This window comes from Phoxinus phoxinus (assembly GCF_949152265.1).
Source record: "Phoxinus phoxinus genome assembly, chromosome: 18".
NCBI classification, from domain to species: domain Eukaryota; kingdom Metazoa; phylum Chordata; class Actinopteri; order Cypriniformes; family Leuciscidae; genus Phoxinus; species Phoxinus phoxinus.
Window position 1 is genome coordinate 21,543,741 of NC_136893.1, and position 21,478 is coordinate 21,565,218.

Consider the following 21,478-nt stretch of genomic DNA (forward strand, 5'->3'; position numbering starts at 1 on the left):
TCATAACGACGATTTGAGACAAATACGTTTATATAAAATGTATTCATTTATAATAAATGTAATATAAAACTATGTGAATGGCGCTCTCTGGCGCGGCAGGATTAATTTTGAACAATGTCCTGAGCCGTTGCTGGCGCCGCGGACAGACGGCGAATGGCGCCGCCGGTGTGTGTGTGTGTTGTTTGTGTGTGTACACTCAGAGAATAAAGTGTTAGAATTTTAAAGACGTGGCTCTGCGCGACGCATAGATTTATCTGTTAAACTGTTTGTTTGTTTGTTTTGTTGTGAACTTGAATGTCATCTTCTGTGAAGAAGACTGCAGTTACAAAAGAGAAACTAGATTGCAGGTTATTTTGCTTAAGTTTCCAATTGACTGAAGATATAAGTATTGTTACATTATGTTCTTAATAAATGTTTTAAATTTGACAATGTAGTGTGGTACATTGCGAACAAAGGTCAGATATTATGCATAAAAGTTTGGTCTAAAAATGGCATAGCAACCTGTACTTTAAAAAAAAAAAAGTAAAAACCGAGAATCGAATCGAACTGTGACCTTAGAATCGAAAATGTAATCGAATCGAGGATTTGGAGAATCGTGACACCCCTAGTAGATAGGTGGATGGATAGATAGATAGGTGGATGGATGGATGGAGGGATTGGTGGATGGATGGATGGATGGGTAGATGGGTAGATCGGTGGATGGCTGGATAGATAGATAGGTGGATGGAGGGATTGGTGGATGAATGGATAGATGGGTAGATCGGTGGATGGATAGATAGATAGGTAGATGGATGGATAGATGGGTAGATAGGTGGATGGATAGATAGATAGGTGGATGGATGGATGGAGGGATTGGTGGATGGATGGATGGGTAGATGGGTAGATCGGTGGATGGATGGATAGATAGATAGGTGGATGGAGGGATTGGTGGATGAATGGATAGATGGGTAGATCGGTGGATGGATAGATAGATAGGTAGATGGATGGATGGATGGGTAGATAGGTGAATGGATAGGTAGATGGATGGATGGATGGATGGATGGATGGATGGGTAGATATGTGAATGGATAGGTACTGTAGATAGGCGGACGGATGGATGGAGGGATTGGTGGATGGATGGATGGATGGGTAGATAGATGAATGGATAGATGGGTAGATGGATGGATAGATGGGTAGATCGGTGGATGGATAGATAGAAAGGTGGATGGATGGATGGATGGATGGGTAGATAGGTGGATGGATAGATAGATAGGTGGATGGATGGATGGAGGGATTGGTGGATGGATGGATGGATGGGTAGATGGGTAGATCGGTGGATGGCTGGATAGATAGATAGATAGGTGGATGGAGGGATTGGTGGATGAATGGATAGATGGGTAGATCGGTGGATGGATAGATAGATAGGTAGATGGATGGATAGATGGGTAGATAGGTGGATGGATAGATAGATAGGTGGATGGATGGATGGAGGGATTGGTGGATGGATGGATGGATGGGTAGATGGGTAGATCGGTGGATGGATGGATAGATAGATAGGTGGATGGAGGGATTGGTGGATGAATGGATAGATGGGTAGATCGGTGGATGGATAGATAGATAGGTAGATGGATGGATGGATGGGTAGATAGGTGAATGGATAGGTAGATGGATGGATGGATGGATGGATGGATGGATGGGTAGATATGTGAATGGATAGGTACTGTAGATAGGCGGACGGATGGATGGAGGGATTGGTGGATGGATGGATGGATGGGTAGATAGATGAATGGATAGATGGGTAGATGGATGGATAGATGGGTAGATCGGTGGATGGATAGATAGAAAGGTGGATGGATGGATGGATGGATAGATAGGTAGATAGGTGGATAACTAAATGCCATTTTTGCAAGCAATATTTATTTATTTAGGGCTTTTAAAAGTGTGACAATAGATTGTTCATGTTTCCTGCATTGAGTTTTAATATAGTGATCGGTCACATGACATTTACATCTCAGATGATTGGCTGAAACGAAAATCAGCTCCTATACTCGCAGGGGTCCTGCACCAGCTGAACAAGTACCATTAAGATGAATAGGAATACTATGGATCTTCAGGTATATTAGACATTATTGCTATTCAAGAGGGAAAGAGCAGCGAAACTTTTGAGTTTCCTCCATATAACACAGCACACACATTACTCTCTCGGTTCCGCTCAGTGTGAACGCTGCGCTGGTATTTCCTGTTTATGCTGTTGGAGAAACGCCCTTTGAACTTCTCCAACATGCACTCCCTCAGGACACCCCCGTTCTGCACTCCGGCCCCCTGTCCAGCCTCTCTCAGCATCCCTTTGTGTTCGCTGCGAATAACACAATCAGCACGGTCTGCACTCGCCAAGATGTTGGGAGTCGTGTGTGTGTGTGTGCGTGTGTGTGTGTGCGTGTGTGTGTGTGTGTGTGTGAGGGTGTGAGAACCTCAACACCTGGCCACCACAGGCGCATTCACCGTCTGAAGATAAATGAGCTGATGCAGTAATCACAGCTTATGTCACGACTACATGATGAAAACTTAAATAAGCAGAAACTATCAGAGAGTGCTGAGAACATATTAGATTCCCTTTTTTTACACCTGATAAGAGCACCTTAAAAGAGCATGGGGGCAATGCAAGGAACTGAGTAATTCCTTGTGAAAAATTATTCGGTTTTGGTTTAATTAAAAAAGTTATCAGAATGAAATAATAGCATTGTTAAATGGTTACCAGCATTTAAAAATAATGTTTTCACTCTAAAACAATTTTCCATTTTGTTTTTCTAAAAAAAAATATATATTTTTTCCTGATCACATTTATAGTGTAACATTTAAGTATCCAGATATGTATGTCAATAAGAGATGTTTTTATTTGAAGGAAATTAATACTTTTAATTGATCAAAAGTTACAGTAAAGATTTTTATATTGATGCAAAAGATTTCTACTTTCTATTCATCGAAGAATCCTGAAATATCTTGTCAATCTTGTAAAAATAAATGTATCATGGTTTCCACAAAAAATATGAAGCTGCACAACTGTTTTAAACATTGATAATAATAAGAAATGTTTAATCAAATCAGCATATTCATGTGACACTGAAGACTGGAGTAATGATGCTGAAAATTCAGCTGACAACATAAGAATAAATTGCATATAAAATATATTCAAATAGAAAACATCAATTTTAAATTGTAATAATATTTTACAATATTACTTTTCAAAAATTGTCAGAGCATACAATCCCACTGTAACATAACTGTATCCTAATGTTTATACCAAGAAATGAACTGAGACTGAATAGAATGATGTGTTTTGTTCTTTGTGTTGGGATCATTTACAAGCCCGTGACATTGTATTTACTCGACACCGTGAATAGATTGTTGACATTTGGCCATGAGACAGTACACACAATGAGTGGGAAAGACCACAGCGGACGGAGAAACGGAGAGAAGTTTGCGCTGTGAACAGCGTAGAAAGATTCTGATCAAGAGGTAGACAGCCACTTGAAGAAAACAAAGAGTGTGTTTTTATAAATGAGCTCAGAGTAGACAAGAACTTGAGGAATGGAGTGTATTGAAGTGTTTCTTTAGTTAACACAGTCCTCTCGGGGAGCTGAGGATGTATTGTTACACACACCGGGAGTCTGATCTGATCGAGTCAGGCGGGTTGAGAATGGTCCAGGGGAGTGGCGATGTGTGTAAGTGTGTGTGTTACGATGGCGAGACTCGCATTCCTGCTACTGTAACCCAGAGGAGGGCCGCCTTCCTCCTCCCTCCCTCCCTCTCTCCTTGTCCTTCTCACCCTCCCTTCCTCCTTTCCTCCCCTCGCTCTCTCTTGCTGTCCCTCTCCGTACCACTCCATAATTAAACGATCACAGGATGATGGTAAGAATTTGAGCCGAAGTTGATAACCTGTAGGATTGCGGAATAGGAGAGCTTGAATAGCTAAGAATAGACGTTTAGAGCACTTGCTTCTTCTCCTCGCTTTGGCTGTTTTTTTTTCCTTGCGTTTCCAGCTGAGGGAGGTGTCCTCTACAATTCTCAGTCACCCCAAGCACCCTTACAGACTGCCGTGCCACCTTTGGGTATGCCAGGGGTAAGTTTGTGTGCTGACTGCATGCTCAAACATACGCTATGCATCTCTGTCTCAGGTGAGTTTAGATAGTCGTGCAACAGGTGTATCTTGAATGATGCATTCAATCGTATTGAGAATATTTTTTCTCATATTTGGATATAAATGGCTGATTTGTTTCTTGTAATGTTGTAAGTTGCCGCCTTAGTGTGAACAAGGTGCACGAGGCTGCGTGTTACTGCACATGTTGTGTAGTTTGATAAGCGGCGCTTATATAAAGTGGTTAGAAGTTCTTAAACTGATCCGATTGAGTTGTTTATTGTTTCAGTTGTGGTGTGTGTGATTGGTCATCGAGGTCTGAGTAAAATGTACTTGTGCGTAGATGCCGTTTTCTTTTGATGGACTTGTGGTGGGAAGGAAACTGCAAGTCTGGCAGAGTTCAGATTAGCATGTACACACAGAGTAACACTATAATCTGGATTAGTGGTCTGAAGGTGGTTTACACCATTAATCAGCGCAGACAAAGATCAGCTAATGTGTGTGTGCGACGTGCATGCAATCACACGTTGGTTGTAGGAGTTCATAGTGGCGGTCTACAGGCTGCTTTGGCATTTGCAGGAACATGTGCGTTTGACATCCGTTTATGCTTGTGTTTAAAACGTACACAAACACAAACTGTATACAACTAATGTGCGTACATGTGCACTTTTATGCAAGTATACACCAAATGTAAACTTCAAAGTGTGTGAGTGTGTTTGTGTGTGTGTCTAGAAATCTAGTGTGTCTAGAAATTGTGTTACAGTGGTTCAGCATGTATAGGTAAGAGATAAGTGAATGTAATTGTGTTACATGATTAGGTTACAACGCTCTGGTAATGTTGTTGTTACATTTTGATAGCGTCACTATATCAGTCCATAGTGGATTCCTGTTTTTCAACTCTGCTGGAACACACTGTCTGTTCAACCTTTCCTGTTGTGTTTCTCCTACACACTCCACTGCGGTGGCCTGGATAGTGTGTGCGTGCGTGTGTGTGTGTGTGTGTGTGTGTGTGTGTGTGTGTCTGTCTGTCTGTCTGTCTGTCTGTCTGCCTGGACATTGTTTGTGCTTTGATTGAAATCGTTATAAGCAGCTCTCTAAGACTAATAAATATTAATATTGTTATTGCTTAACTTTTCTTTACTGAAGGCTAAACACATTGCTTAATTGGCTTTGTTTTGTGTTTGCATGTATGAGATATTCTTTAAAAGAAAATGAGAAAATAGCACTATGCCAGCCTTGGCATCGCAACCACATATTCTTCTCTATTAGATATGGATAGATTTACAGAGAGTTTCATGTTTAGCTCTCAAATACCCACAGGATATTGCCAGATATTATGCTCCATAGCAAGAATGCTAGTAACATGATAAATGTTTATAACTTCAACATATTACAAATTTTATTTATTTGGTTTATTCACATTCAAATGTTTTGATAAGTATGTTTCAATTGTATTTGCACAACTTTTCCAAATATCTGTTTGTGCCATATGTTTTATTCAGAGTTGTTAGCAGCATCTTGATGTCAAACTCTATTGGAATCAATTGCCAGTCGAGTCTCCCTTGTATTTCATGTGAAGATAACTATTTTTGTGGCATTGAGTTGCTACCTATGTAGAGCAGTTTTGTAATTGAGAACGTGGACCGAGATCAAGACCATATTTGCATGGTCTTATCATGGACTCGAGAGCATGTGGTCCCGGTTTTGACTTAAACTCGACTCTCTTCTGGTCTTGGTCTTGACTCAAGACTCGAATGATCTGGTCTTGACTACAAGACTCTGATGTAGTACATTCCAAACCAGTCACTAACAAGGTTCCATTTCAGTTAGAATGCTGTATTTTAAGGCAGCTCTAGGAAGTAGAGAACAACACAGTACGTGTTGACCGTAACCTCTTTTTATGTGTTTCAGGGACTTCGCTCAAAGATGGCAGCCTGCTCCTGGATCCAAGGCTGCCATGTTGGTGAAAGTTAACAGCATTGGAAGAAACCAGTCTTTGGGACCAGCTACTGCCCACCACCTTCTCCATCACAACCCCAGCAACACTAGCACTTCACCCAGACCAGGTTACACAGCGCAACTTGACATAACTGGTTTGTTCAACAAAATGGCCGTGCCTGGAGACTCCAAGCAGGGTTACCACCTCAAAAAGGGGGATGCCAACTTCTGTCTGGTTTTACCCACTTCTAGCTCTTCCTCTTGCTCGGCACACCAGCGCTCTGGTGCAGGTACATCCCGCCCCTCTTCCCCTCAATATGGAGCTTTACCCTCAGCACCCATCTATGATGAACCTCCACCCATAGATCCCCCCATTTACGATGAGCCCCCATTGGAAATGGAAGTAGAAGGTGCGCACCACTTACGCAGAGGTCTCTATTCCACCAGTCACAGCCTGTCGAGAGGAACCCAGCCTCCTAAACTCCTCCAGTTCCCCCATTCCAAACAAGTCTGCAGCTCCTCAGCTAGTGAGTACAGTCCGGCCGGCCGGGAGTGCATCAAACACATGGTAAATGTGGATGCAGCTGTATCCAAGCACCAGCCCCAGATGTCTAATCCCATCGAGGGTCCTTCAAATCCAGCCAGCCATCAAATCCAGCCCCAGTCTTCAGCCTCTGCTCAGATTAAGAAAGAAATCTCTCTAGAGAAGAAGCAATCATGGAGGCTGTTGGAGCCTCGCCATAGTCGTCAAAGCAGCCTGGCCTCTCAGGAGTACCCAGGCCCTGTTGCCATCACGTACCAGGATTCTGGCTACTCCACTGGACCATCCCCAAGTCTGCGAAGGAAAAACCGTCGGCGTGCAGCTCTGGGTGCTGGGTCTGGTCGGCCCGGGTCGGTAGGCAGCAGTAGTGAGTTAAACGCATTGAATGACAAGCTGATGGCAGAAATGAGGGCGGTGGTGAACCGTTCTAACACACTTCATGGCAGCAAGGCCAGTCTGGACACTGAGATGGGATCGGAGGCTTCTGTGAGTACCGCTCGCTCACCAGTCAGTTCATTGAAGATGGGTGCAAGAGGGTGTGGATCAAGGGAGGATGTGACATCAAGTAACCGATCACTGTATAAGGGTGGAGGCAACAACCATGGTGACGTGCTGCTGTCACCGCTGGTGACAGATGGGCTCGGAAGCCGGCAAAAGAGGACGTACGAGAAAGTGGATACGCTGGAGAAGAGCCTAACATCACAGACTAGCTTGTCCTCTCCAGAACCGCCTAGGTCTCCCTCACAGGTATAAACACTTTTTGCAGCTGTCTAAGTCTGGAAATGTTGTTATGTTTGGTCCAGTGAGGTAATTCCCTTTTCCTGTATTTCTTTTTCTTTTAATTACCCTGACTCCTCACATTTGAGGGTCCGACTGTGTCTTATGGAGTGGAAAAGCAAAAAAAACACTTCCCATCCGGTTGTTGTAGATACTATGCAGGAGATGGCGAGGCTTGGGGTTTCCTGAGCTGAAGAGGGTGTGAATGTTACATTCTAAGGAGATTTACTTTGTGTGTGTGTATGTGTGTGTTGTGCTTAGATTAAGAGGACTGTACAAAGGCCAGTGGTTGTTTTTCTCAAGAAACAGATTAAGGGGAAAATGCGAGGTTATGAGACAGGTGAGTGCAGCATGCAAAGAATTGATGTCGGAGAGATGTAAAAGTGGCAAAAGTAAAATAATAAGTTAAGTGTGTATGCGTTTTTTTTTTTGTTTTTTTTTTTTTTGTGGGGGATGTACATATGGGAATCGGGTAGCAAGTAGGTCAGTGCAGAGCTTGAGAACCAAATTACTTTTTCAGGCCGTGTTCATGGATGACTATGGAGAGTGTGTGTTTTTTGTGGATAGCGGATATTGGTCATAATAAAGGCAGATAACCTACTTCAGCAGAGTAAATAAATACACAGTGAAACAATACTGCAACTAGTGACACTGCAGACAGTGGAACTCATGTAATTTGTTTCCTGAATCATACAGTTGAAGTCAAGCAAGAACTTTTACTAGCTAGCAACAGTCCAGGGACTTGAGCAATTTTATCGCTGTCATTATGAACAGGCCGTCGGTATGAAACAGAAGTTGCAATAGTCTTTTCTTACCCATTGGGACGTATATCCGAGTGAAACGGCTTCTCGAAGAAATTTTGTTTTTGGGCAGGACCTAATTTCGTCCATGGGGAACTAATTGGATCGTTGTTTGCTATTGCTGTGAACTTATGTGATTGACAGGTTGTCCCACGCGGCTCACGTCATTAAACACGTCATCAAAGAAGAGAAGAGATGTCATTGCAAGAGGGAGGGGAAGTTATTTTGATTAAAGCTTACGAGGGTATTTATTAAAAAAGAATTGTGCATGGCTAAATAATTTATGATAAATTCTGCAATATTCCATAAGAATAAGAATTGTCCATTTTGAGTTCATGATGACTTTAAGAAGGCAGCTGTCTATGTATGGATTGGACTGCAGTGCATCTCAGCAGGGTTTGAAATAAAGATTAAGTGTTTTGGATCCAGGCTCTGGATTCGGTAGCATTAGCGTGTGTGTTAATGCTGTTCATGAAGTCATTCCCACACAAGTGCTGGAAAAACTGGAACATAAATGACTCGTCTGTGCTCCACCAGAAACAACCTGTCTGTTTTAAAGCATAACAGAAATACAAGCGCTGGTGCTATTTGCAGAATAATTAAAAAAGGAAAACAGAGAGCAGGCTAGTCTCCTCATTCAATTAGCCAGGTGTTGTGGTCGTACAAGACAGTCGGCTCTTACAGCTCATTGTGATTTGGCACATTTAGGTAATGTGTTTCGATGTGTGTGCTGACAGCTCCATTCGTCATTAGTGCAGTGCTCCACATGTGGTTTGGCTTCTCCTTGGGAGCATGAGTTGGTGGAGTTAATATTATGGATCTTAATACACTAAGAGAGGTTTGTCATCAATCAAATGATCATAAACGATTAAAATAATCACACCAGTGCAACTTAATCAAAATGACAATTTTCTTAAACATTATGTAGGTATGCCTATGTTAGTCTTTGTGAATGGATAATGATCATTTCTACAGTATTCAGCCGCCTCTATATGTCTGCTGGCACTTCAGCTATTTTCTTGCCTTAACGTGCCTCATTAACTTCATCAATCTCTCTGTCTCTCTCTCATACTCTCACATCTGAATAAAATACAAAAATAAATGTAAAGGCAGAGTTGTGAGGTTGGAAACATTGACTCAGTGATTTGGTTCAAAGCAAGCTTATTACATCTTAATGGAGGTAGAACCGCACTAATGTCCAGATGCATGGAGAAACACTTCATTCTTACAATTTAATATGACCACATTGTTAAATCTGTATCACTTAGGGCACAGTGTCACATTGACGTAATGCCAAGGGGGCGCCAAGGCAGGAAAGGAAACCCTCGTGTTACGGGAGTATATCGCAAATGTAACGTGCTGGATATGCATGCCACTGCATACAGATGACATCATGCTCATAACCTGTCATCTCTCATTGACTCTTTTTGTAACCATAATAATGTCAGCATGATTGTATCCAGTTGTATCGCATGTTTCGGCTGCCACTGTTGAAATACTAAAGAAACGAATATCTCAAATAAAATGTTGATGTTTTTATAGATTTTTTACTGCCGTTGGCAGTCATCCTGGACTGAAACCGTGTCCTAACCAGTCCCAACAGAACAAGTGCCCCGTGACAAACCATTCGTATGTCCAAAGTGACCGTAAAATTGCAGCGCAATGTGATACGATCACATTCACAATCTTTCGCAGTCAGCCATGATCAATTTATTTAGTATCCCATTATCGGTTGGATATCAGTTATCACGATTTATTGAGTAGTGTTTGGCCCTGTCCCAAATGGCACCCTAAGCACTCGTCTTCCTACGAGTCCACACTTTCTTTTTCCTTTTCCAAAACCCTTTACACTTGGATGTACTTAATATGGAAGAAAAAATCTGTCGCTACTTCCGTTTCATCATGACTTTAAAGATATTTCCAAAAGTGTGTTTCATTCATACATGCACAAACATTTTGAAATGAATAGTTAAAAAATATTCGTCGTTACAATCATTTTCTTCAGTGTAGAAGTTGGACAGGGGTTTCTGGAGCATTAATGAGTTGGGAGAGAGGGAGAAAAGAAGAGAGAGAAGAGGGGAGGCAGTAATGTTTGATGTTGGGATGTGATTTCCATATTGGGTCACCTATTTAGGGAGCGAGCGTAATCCATGACAAAAAGCGTTTCCAGGTTTCTGCAGGGAGAGCGAGTAAGCCAATCGGCTGCAGCCTACGCAACGCATGCACTCAGATTCAAGTTCCTGCGGCAGTCGTGATGATGATGCAAATAAGTGCCAGAACAGCTGCATCCGTGCTGATATCTTTTTGTTTCTCAATCTCTTATTTTTGTCTCCAGACAGGAACACTGGAATCCAAAACTCAGCAGGACGTCTCGCCCCAGGATGACCATGACAGAGAGGGTCGTGGAACTGCCCACCTCACCTATAAAAACAACAACAACAATCCCCCCCCTCCGCATGCCAGCACGGGTTCGGGTTACCAGTACCCGTACACCACCCTCTGCAAACCTACACCCGACGCCAACATGGAGGACTGGGCCAGCAAGAACCTTAACCAGCACACGCAAGGCCTGTTTCGCCGGCGCGTCTCCATCGCTAATATGCTGTCGTGGAACCGAGGCTCCATTAAGAAACCCATGCTGATCACCAGCGACCGCACGGTCAAGAAGGAAGCCTGCGAGATGTTCAAGCTGGTCCAGGCCTACATGGGCGACAGGCCGGCCAGATTGGACAAACGCCACGTGGCCCTTCAGATGGTCACAAAGTGCTGGGGGATGCAAGGGTTGAGGGACGAGCTGTACGTGCAGCTGGTGCGACAGACCACCGACAACTTGAGTTTGAGGAGCTTGGAGGCAGGCTGGGAGTTGATGGCCATCAGCTTAGCGTTCTTCTCGCCTTCGCCCAAATTTAGACGCTATTTGGAAGGGTACATCCAACGACACCTTGAGCCCAGTAACGATAAGAAAAGTAAGTTTCAAATATTGTTGATATTTTGTATCTAATGTAATGAAATTCATACATTTGTAAGTGTGGCTTAAGTGTCCAAATACTTTTTTGGGCCAGTGTATGTCTTGGATAGTCCAGTGTTATTGTTTGTAGGACAGGGAAAGGACACACACAGGGGAGTGTTTATGTTTTCGGCCGTCCCATATGGATTCAAACCTGAAACACTCATATACATATAAACATAGCAGGCCAATATTGGTTACACTGCTAAAATTATTATGGCATTGTGCCTACCCAAACAGGATATAACGCTGTGGAGGAGGGAAAAATAAAACGCAGGGGTTACAGCAGGTTAAACATCACACAGGTCATGGAACAATAAAGTCCCGTATTGTTCAGACGGACTTTTGGAGCGTATGAGTGTTCAAAATTAACCGTTTGTTGTATCTGACAGTACTCCAGCACATCATGGATCAGCAGGACATAAAAAACAAGAAGAATTCCAAGTCCAGAAAAAAGAGGAGACAGAACAATGAGGAAGAAGAGGATGAAGGTGAGGTCATGGTGAAATTAGTAATTTTGCACACACACACACACTTACAAACTTAAGAATTCATGAGATGATATTTTGGATAATTTGGATTTTTGATTTAAGTTGAATGGGCAATACCAAACAGGAACTTACTTGACTATCCACCCATCCATCGTTCTATCTATATCTATTTCCAGGGTTTGAAATTAGCTCCTGCCAACCCGCCAAATGCTGGTGAAAATCCACTGTGGCGGGTAACGCATATCAACACACTTGCCAATTTGCCGGGTTATAATTAATAAATTATGTTCTTTCTCTTTGCATGGCATCGTTATCAGAGCTCTTCCTCTAAAAGGAGCCTCAAACATAAGCAAAACAACATGTAAAGAGGGTCACACAGTCTGAGAGAAATGCCACATCTTTAAAATTCAAACACATTGTTTTCTATGACTCAAGGCTGCTCAAAATCATGCCGCACCACAACCTCACTCACATAGTTTTACATCAAAATACAACGCTAGTAGAAATTCTGAATGGCTGGTAACTTGGCTGGTAGCAAAAAAAAGTTGATTACAAACCCTGTCTATATCAGACCCATATACCTTCAAACATGACTATATATTTACAACAAAGCAAGGCCACATCTACTGTAGCTGCTTAAATATGATTTTAGTAATGTAGCTTTAACTTTAACTTTTAATCCAGTCAAATCCTGATGGATGAGTTACAATATATTACATTAGAGAAGTTATGTTGTGAATGACGTTTCATGTTGTTTTTCATGTTCTGTAAGGTAAGCCAAGGCGTCTATTATCTTTAACTGAAAGACTGGCTCCCAAACACACCCACTCACATACAGTGTCAAGGGGGTTTGGTGTACAATAAGGGAATCTTCCTGGTAACACGTTTGGCTGAGGGAGAGTATTAATGATGCTTTGGGTCCGCTAGTGGAGGAGGACCACTCAAAGAAAGAGCAGCTGGCCCGACACAGAAGAGGAGTATCCCCCTCCGCTCTCCCTTTCTCACTCTCTCTTTTAGAGGCAAGATTAAAGCTTTGAGCAACAAGACATACTACAACTCCCACGCTTCCCTGGCCCGCTTCCAGACTGCTCAGAGAGAGAGAGAGAGAGAGAGTTTGATGGTTGAGAGGCAACAAAGATCCTGAGAACGTCTTTCAGTCTTGAAGCGAGAGCGATAGGAGATGGAAAGAGAAAGAGGAACAGGCAGATTGAGACAAAAAAAGGAAAGTGGGACATTTTGATCAGGTTACACCCTCAGTGGCTGGCATCCAACTTAACTCGGGTTGTTCTTTTATACCTCTTCTATACTCCTCGCACACACACTCCAAAACAAAGAGTTTGACGAGACAGCTCTGCGTGGGCTTTTAATGGTGCAGATCCAGCTCGGCCTTGGTTAATTACACTGCGTGTTGTCTTCACAGGGCATGACGTGCGCATTGCAAGTAATGGCCACTGTCATTGTTTGAGGTGGAAGTGCAAGGCTAAAATATACTCTCATTACCAAGATATTATTTAGTACTGTACATCTATTATAGGGACAATCCATCAAGAGCCTTCATGAGATTGTGATTGTGATGAGTTTATTGATCAACCTTTGGTGGGTTTGAACAAACTTTGCTCGTTGGCTGAATCCAGTCCAGTTCATAATTGTATTGCTACTCTAAAATTGACTTTGAAATCGTTGCACTGCCTGATATATCACAGTGTGAAACTCAGCGGGGAGTGCAGAAACACTCAGCGGTCGACAGTTAGCAGACTGCATTTTATATATGGTTCTGTTTTCAGAGTATGTTATATGGTTGATAATCGTTGACCCTTACTCATAATTTTATGACTTTCCTCTGTTTATGTCATTGTGCTATTTATAACATCATAAATTTAACATGACTGATGAAGCTTTACTGTATAGGTCAGATATGCTAGAATATTTGATTACACATGAACAGAAAAAAACTATGCTTTAATTCTCCCAGGGCTCATACTCTTATCTTAAATGTTAAAGGTGTATTCGGTTGCTCTTTAGCAAGCATTAGCATTCCTGTTCTTTGCATGTTTTATGTGCCGGTACCTCTACATCACAGATTTCCTCCTTTAGTTTCAATGTTTGTTTTCTGTTGGATTGCGACAGACTTGGTTTCATGTGCCACTGGCCTACAATCAACAAGATCACAATCTTTGACCTTTAAGGTCAAGGATACAGGATTTGTTGGAGGACTTATGGTGGCATCAATGATCGTAAGAGTGATAAGCTACGATTAAGCCAGAAAAACAGTGGATTTTCTAATTCCAGCATCATGTGTGTATGTGGAAGCCAAACATCAGGAATGTCATTGTGGTTCTAGATCTTGGGGTGTCCAGTCCTGCTCATGTAGAGCCACTGTCCTGCAGAGTTTAACTCCAACCCCAATTAAACAACACCTGAACCAGCAAATCAAACTCTTACTAGAAACTTCCAGGCAAGTGTGTCGAGTCAAGTTGGAGCTAAACTCTACAGGACAGTAACCCTCTAGGGCCGAGTTTGGACGCCTTGTTCTAGTGTACGGAAAGAACATAGGAAGCAGCTATGGAAAGTACAAAGGAAACAACTTAACACTTCTCATGAACTGACTAATGTGTTGCTGGTTTACTTTAGTCATCCGAAGAATTGTTTTGGCTGGATTGGAACATTCCAAGTGACACCTTTGCACCTTCCTGCTCTCTGACTGTGGCTCGCTCTGATGCATGCTGGGAATGTTCTAGTATGGCAGAAAAAATATGGCTTTATCATTCACTATTTGCATTTATGGTTCCATTAAGAACCGATAACATTAATGGAACCTTTTCATTGCTCTAAAGGTTCTTTATATTGAGAAAAAAAAGGTTATTTTAAGAACTGTTCACTGAATGGTTCTTCTGTGGCATTGCTGCGAAAAACCCCTTTAATTTTGAGTGTTTCAGGGCCTCACCAGCTGTGTACCAGCGCCGTGTGCCCCAGGAGATGGCATTGTGGGAAGGGCCGCAGTTCAGGGGCCCTTTTGAAAGAGAATAGACACTCTCAGAGGACTTTCTTATATGATGTGGCACTGTTTTTCTATTTTAGTAATGCCCTTTTACTCTCTCACTGTTGTTTCAGGATGTGGGGGTGTGGCCTCCTCCTGCCTCTTGTGGGAAGGGGAAAAAAACGCCCTTTATGGGCTTTAAAGAAGCGCCGTTACAACATTGGCACTGTTTGTATGCAAAACGGCCCACATATCTTTCTTTATCTACAAGAGGCTGATGATAAAAGTGTGTTTAACTGAAGGATTAGACGCAGTACACATTCACAAAATTACACTCATCATTACAATTACTTACTATTCATCAAAAGATCCTGAATTGTTTTTTTGTATTTGTTAACATTAGCCTACAAGTTCGATTAAACCATCAAAATAAGGAAAATATATAGCCTATTTTTTTAAATATTTTAAATATGAGGGAACAACAAAACACTAAGAAAATTATTTTGTAAAAATTGCTACATGTTTTATTTTGCTATGCAAAGAAAAATGCATAGAAAACAAAAAGCTCACAAGAAAAAGCTTACACTGACTATTATTACTGACACAGAGTTATTTCGTTGGTTCTCACTTTACAATTTCTTTGTATGACAGCCTGGCCAAATATTATATTCGCACAATTGGGCATGTTTCATTGCGTTATCAAAAATAAAAATTTGTTTAAGATGTTGTAAGCATATTGCGGAGTTGTGCTTGAGTCAATGGTTTTAAGTCTTTCCCTGCCATTGACTGAATTTTCCGACAATCCTTGATTCTCCGGATCAAAACGCGGGCAGAGAAGCAGCAGAAACAAGCGATAGAGGCATTGCTGCTTACACGCATGTAAAATAATGATCATCAGACATTAAACTCCATATAAATCAAAACTGCCTAACATTACCGTATGAAATGTCGACCCAGGAAGAGGATAGGACTGTGAAGCTTTGGGGGTGTTGATGGACTCGATCTTCTCCATGTTTTGATCATCGTTCTGAATGTGATCTGGATGTAGTCTTTGACAAAAATGCAGGTTTTTGTTCAAAATTTAGCTTTTTTTGAAAAAAACTATATGAAAGAATTAAAATAGTAGAAGGGGGAGAAGGGAAGAGCGGGAAAACAGAGGGTGTGTCACAGAGAGGTGAGACCGATTCTTGTGAAATACTTGACCTGCTTGTTTAACACGAGTTTACAGCTTCATACACACAAGAGTCATCAGAACAAGAGCTGTAAATCTCACCGTCTTTGTGATTCACAGATTGTGCCTGATGGCAGTAGACCGACTCATCCAGACCCACCTGTTCCTGCCATGTCTGATATCGGGAAACGTTGACTTTAGCAACATTCTCACAGTCATCTGCGTTTATCTGTTTTGTGTGGGTGTTCTTCAGACGTTTAACAGAAAGAAGCCTCGTTTGCCTCAAGATTTTAGTAAGAAGTAAAATATCCTTATGTTCTCCATGTTTGATGAGGAGTTAGGACAAGACGCGTTCAGACCGTTTCTCCAGCACTTACACATGCAAATATGATCTTTCCTTGTTTCATTTTACAGCATCATATTAACAATGCTTCAATTGTCCTATCAGGGCATGTCAGATGTGTGAGTTTTAAACGTTCATAACGTTCAGTAGTTGTTCCGTTATTTCAGCCGCTAACTTGAAGACGGAATGCTAGTTTTGTTTTCATATAATGAGCTTGTTTGACTGAGTATTTTTTCTTTTTCCCATATAAAACTCTGTGTTTCTGTGAGTAATGGCTGTGAAAAAGCCCTGAAGCCTCTGTGTCTACCGTCTCTCAGGCTTCAGTTCAGCCCAGTCAACCCTCAGTCACCTGTTCGCTGTAAATCTGTTTGACACACATAACCACGCAAGGTTGTTCAGCCAAAGAATGAGTCCGGGAACCACTGTGAGAGAGTTCTTCTGTTTAATGAAACCGATAGCACCTCGCTCTGTTGTGTAAATCATAAAGATCAGTACATATTAGCCAGCATCACTAGTAGCTGTATCGGTGTCTCTTTAATATCAGGGCGAGTGATATTTCATCTGGCGTGGCGTGGATGGCAGATTCCATTAGTACATTAAACGCCTCATGTACCTTGTAGCTGTGAGGAAACGTTCACATCTCACTCGAAAGGTTCACATCCAGCATTTGCTGAGCAGTCATGCTTAGCAAGAATGAGGGTTTCAGTTTTTAGCTGCTGGAAAACACTTATCCGCATATGAGTCACTGAAGCTGGTCTTCACTGTTAGAGAAGAGGCTCTGTCAGGTTTTTGGATAGACTAGCAGCTACTTGCACAACACTTATGCCTCATCAGTTTCTCTGTCTGTCTTTGTCAACAAGTCAAGTCACCTTTATCTATATAGCCCTTTATACAATACAGATAGTTTCAAAGCAGCATTACGGAGTTAAACTGGAAAATGATTCAATGATGCAAACAGTTAAATTATGTTGAAATGCAGCTCTCTGACTGCTATTAGTGTGACACTGAAAACGCCATGTTTTCTCTCAACTTGGGTAGCATGTGCAGGGTGAAAAGCAACGGTCCTAGTACCGAGCCTTGCAGTACTCCATATTGAACTTGTGATTGATATGATAGAAGGATTGTAAGCTAGCTTACACAACACGAGAGTACTCTCGTAAGACCTCATCATTTACTGCTACAAAAATTTTAACCATGCCAATGCATTTCCACCAATGCCAACATCATTTTCGACTCTATTCAAACGAATGTTGTGGTTGACTTGATATTATCCATATCATATCTGTGTGACCTTGTTTGTTTGATCTTGTGTTTAACTGGACTGGTTGAGCATCTCCAATGTATTGGGGAGGGGGGGTTCTGACAATGCTGTCAAAATGTTGTTCGTGTTATTTCAGTTTTTTAAATGGAACGTTAAAATCATATTTCAGAAAATGTCTCAATTGTAAAACTATAAACTATTGATATGCATGGATTGGCATTGTTTCTGAAGACTTATTTATTTATAAATCCTTTAGTAAAGAATTTTATGCTCAGAACTTTGATACAAGTCCTACAAGAGGATTCATTCACAAGCCAAACTGCACAAAAACATCTTGCATTTGGTCATTGGTCAGTAATATTGCATATTCATTTTCTTTGACAGGTCTTCCTATCAGCATTTACGCCAAGTACTGCTACCGTAAGCTGCAAAAAGTGGCCATTACTGGGGGCAAGAAGGTAAGAGTTTTTTTAATTTATTATTAGTTAGTTTTAAATTAATTAATTATTATTTTATTGATATCAATAGATGTTGGATTTATTTATTTATTGCAGTTTTTAACTGTATTTCCCTATTTTTACCATCATCTAACACTCACTTAAAGTAAATCTTTAAAGACCGTAATAATAATCTTTAGCAAATCTCCAAATATAAATTTTTCATTATAATACATTATAATGTTGTGATGCTTACATTCGCTTGCAGCTTTTACAATGATTGATTTTAGTTTTTAGTGTTTTGTTTTAATTTTAGATTTAGACAAGATAGCATTGAATTTTAATATTGGCCAAAATTTCTAACACACATTGCCCATCAGCCCTGATCTGCATCCAACGTCAAACATAATTTCAATAGGCAGGCAATGGTTCTTAATCAGTTCTTGGTTGCGGCTTTGACTCACTGACTTCTAATATGGTTACACCAGACACATAGAAGTTGGATGATTCCATCATGTGATGTCGAATGATAATTGAAAACAGTTTTTCCTGGGAGTTTTGTTTATTTGTAGAGGCCAGCACTTCTGTTAGATCGAACCCAGGAGTCTCCAAATGGTCAAAAGAAGCAGTATATGGCACAGCCGTCTGAAATCGGTCACATCTGTGAGCAATCACATCACCCGGTCTTTAGGAGCACACCATGAGAATTACTAATCCACTAACCCAAACTAAGAAGAAAAGGTTACAACAACCCCCCAGGCCCTTCTATAAGCCTCGTCCATGCACACGCTTCACTGGTGCCGGCACTGGCACTAGCAGAAGCTGTTTCCCCTGGCCATTTGTCCTCTCACCAGTCCCACCCTGTAATCAGCCGTCCCACCTCAGTCTCCAACGCTTTTACTGGGTGGGCTATTTTTACCCCCGCACCGCACAGCTACGCATTATCCCGCTCGCCGCTGTTGTTCCGTATTGTGTTACGGTTGAGATGGTGTCCGTCTGTTCCACGTAGTTATGAGGGAAACACACAGTCTGATCAACAGATGCTTTGTGTCAGTGGCTGGTTGACATTCAAAACTTAATTCTGGTGTGATGCTGTGTTGTACTGGAATAGTTCAGCCAGTTAGAAAGATTCTGTCATCATTAATCCTCATGCTGTTTCCCACACGCTCTTTCTTTTTCATGAAGTGAAAGCATATAGTGACCACAGACTGCCAAGTTCCAAAAATAACATAAAAGTACAGCAAAAGCACTGTACATGTAGTTTATTTTAAGGATGCACTGATATTGAAATTTTGACCAATAAAATGTTATGTCCAGTAACCAATAAATGACCAATATTAAAATGATGTGATAAATAAATAAATAAATACATAATAAATACCATATATACCTTATATTCAGGGTCGTCTTATATTCGGGTATATACGGTAAATCATTTGATTCATTTTTAAATAAAGAAAATATTAAAAATCATAAAATGCATCACGACATTTAATGCATTAAAAACTAATACTAATTTTGAGATGTACTAAATATTACATTTAACTGTGTTATTAAATTATTACTGTTTTCAAAGATTAACTTTAAGTGAGAATTTGATGATAGATTTAGATGTAAAAAATGGGAAAAAATTATAATATGATTAAATATCTCTAGTATTGGCTAATAATAAGAATATTTTTTTAAATCTCTAATATCTGTACTAAAAGTTTGGGGTCTGTAAGGTTTTTTTAAGAATTAAATTAATCATTTTATTCGGCAAGGATGCAAATTGATCAAACGTGATTGGACTTTTATGTTGTTACAAAAGAAATCCTGAAGAATACTGAAAAAAAATTGTCACTTTCCACACAAAAAAAATATTAAGCAGCACAACTTTTTTCAGCATTGATAATAATAAGAAATGTTTCTTAAGCAGCAAATCATCATATTATACTGATTTTTGAAGGATCATGTGACACTGAAGACAGGAGTAATGATGCTGAAAACTCAGCTCACAGGAATAAATTACATAGAAAAGAAATTCACAATATGACAGTTTTACTCCAATAGTAAAAACATCTGACCGCGAACTCTTGAATATTAGTGAATTTATAACAGTTACATTGTTCATTCACAATCTATATACTTTAAGGTCAGATTGCAATATATTGTGCCTGTGATTGAAGCGTGCATCTGTCTGTAGGGTCTGAGGAAGCCCACTCTGGAGGAGCTCGACCACGGCCGGAACGCCATCGTGACCCCGTCTCTTTTCGGCAGCGCTCTGGAGGAGATCATGGAGAGGCAGAGCGAGCTGTTCCCCGACAGGAGACTGCCCTGGGTGCAGGTCCAGCTCTCCCAGTATGTGCTGGCCCTGAGTGGAGCCCAGACCGAGGGCATCTTCAGGTGAGCTCTCAGCTGTCTCGTATATAGCAAACTCTGTTCTACTCTGTCTAATTACTGACGTATACATGTTCTCATTCCTTCGATATCCCTCTTCATCAATGATGGAAGTCTGCACTACTCCTGATGTTTTTTTGTCTTCCCCCGTAGCCATTATGTGTTCTCTGTTCAATAGGTTTTTCTTCTGAATATGAGACATTTACTGTACACACTTCAACTTGTCTTGTGTTCCCTATCAAGTGTGAGGGTACTTCAGAGGAAAAGTGTGTGCAAGTAAACACACTCGCACTGTAACAGGGACATGTTTTCATTAAATCCTGTGTATGAGTGTCAAACTGGCTCCACCTTGTGGTCAAGTGTTACGAGTCACACAAACAACCTGGTTTCAAATGGTTCACTTGATGTGGCTTTTTTGTGTGCATGTCCATAAGGTCCTCGGGATTTTAGGGTCTCCCATTTGTCATGATTTAGAAGGCCACATGGCCACAATGTTGCCAAAGGGCAGCATTTGGGATAATAACGTTTGCAAGCGGATGAATAAGTGTATCATTAGCTGTCGTGGTCTTCATCTTGTAGAGTTCCTGGGGATATTGATGAGGTGAACGCTCTCAAGATGCAGGTGGAGCAGTGGAGAATTCCCGAAAGCCTCTCCGATCCCAATGTCCCAGGTGAGAACATGAAACATTCACACGTGTGTCAATAAATACATGTGACTCAGCATTTACTTGGAGAAAGTGAGTCTGTCAGACCTTTATAATGATATATTGAATTAAGCATGATTCATTTTTTGATTCCAGAAGTTTCAAGAACTGTATTTTTTGGTACAAAGAACAAACAAACACTATTTTAGACCGAATAGACACCATATTTAATGTGTTAGTTTGGCGATTTTGGTTTGGAAACGTCTTTCCACACACCTTTAGTCGATAAAACACTATTGGCTGTTTAGTTCTTGTCTTAGCATCTACTGTAAATGCTAGTGCACTGCTAAAAGTTGTCTAAATAAATTGAACGTGGGATGTAACATCTCTGTCTCGGTGTCAGCGTCCCTGCTGAAGTTGTGGTACAGGGAGCTGGAGGAGCCGGTGATTCCTCAGAGCTTCTATAAGCAGTGCATCAGTCACTATGAAGATCCCGATGCAGCCATCAGTGTGGTCCAGGCCCTCCCAGAGCTCAACAGACTCGTGCTCTGCTACTTCATCAACTTCTTACAGGTAGCGTCCTGCTAACATGAGCACA

General features: G+C 41.2%; 1 protein-coding gene across 3 annotated transcripts in view; it reads left to right on the forward strand.

The window, feature by feature from the left end:
- arhgap46b (Rho GTPase activating protein 46b) overlaps nt 1–21,478 on the forward strand; it is a 72,859-nt gene that overhangs the window by 49,205 nt on the left and 2,176 nt on the right. For 2 of the 3 annotated variants that reach the window (XM_079587995.1, XM_079587996.1), the window contains exons 3-9: nt 6,026–7,340; nt 10,506–11,136; nt 11,570–11,668; nt 17,805–17,878; nt 20,043–20,242; nt 20,816–20,907; nt 21,284–21,453. In XM_079587995.1, coding sequence (XP_079444121.1) covers nt 6,026–7,340; nt 10,506–11,136; nt 11,570–11,668; nt 17,805–17,878; nt 20,043–20,242; nt 20,816–20,907; nt 21,284–21,453 — 2,581 coding nt within the window. Of the gene's footprint in view, nt 1–3,858; nt 4,100–6,025; nt 7,341–10,505; nt 11,137–11,569; nt 11,669–17,804; nt 17,879–20,042; nt 20,243–20,815; nt 20,908–21,283; nt 21,454–21,478 lie in introns of those variants that run through there. The other variant, XM_079587997.1, reaches the window with a different exon arrangement.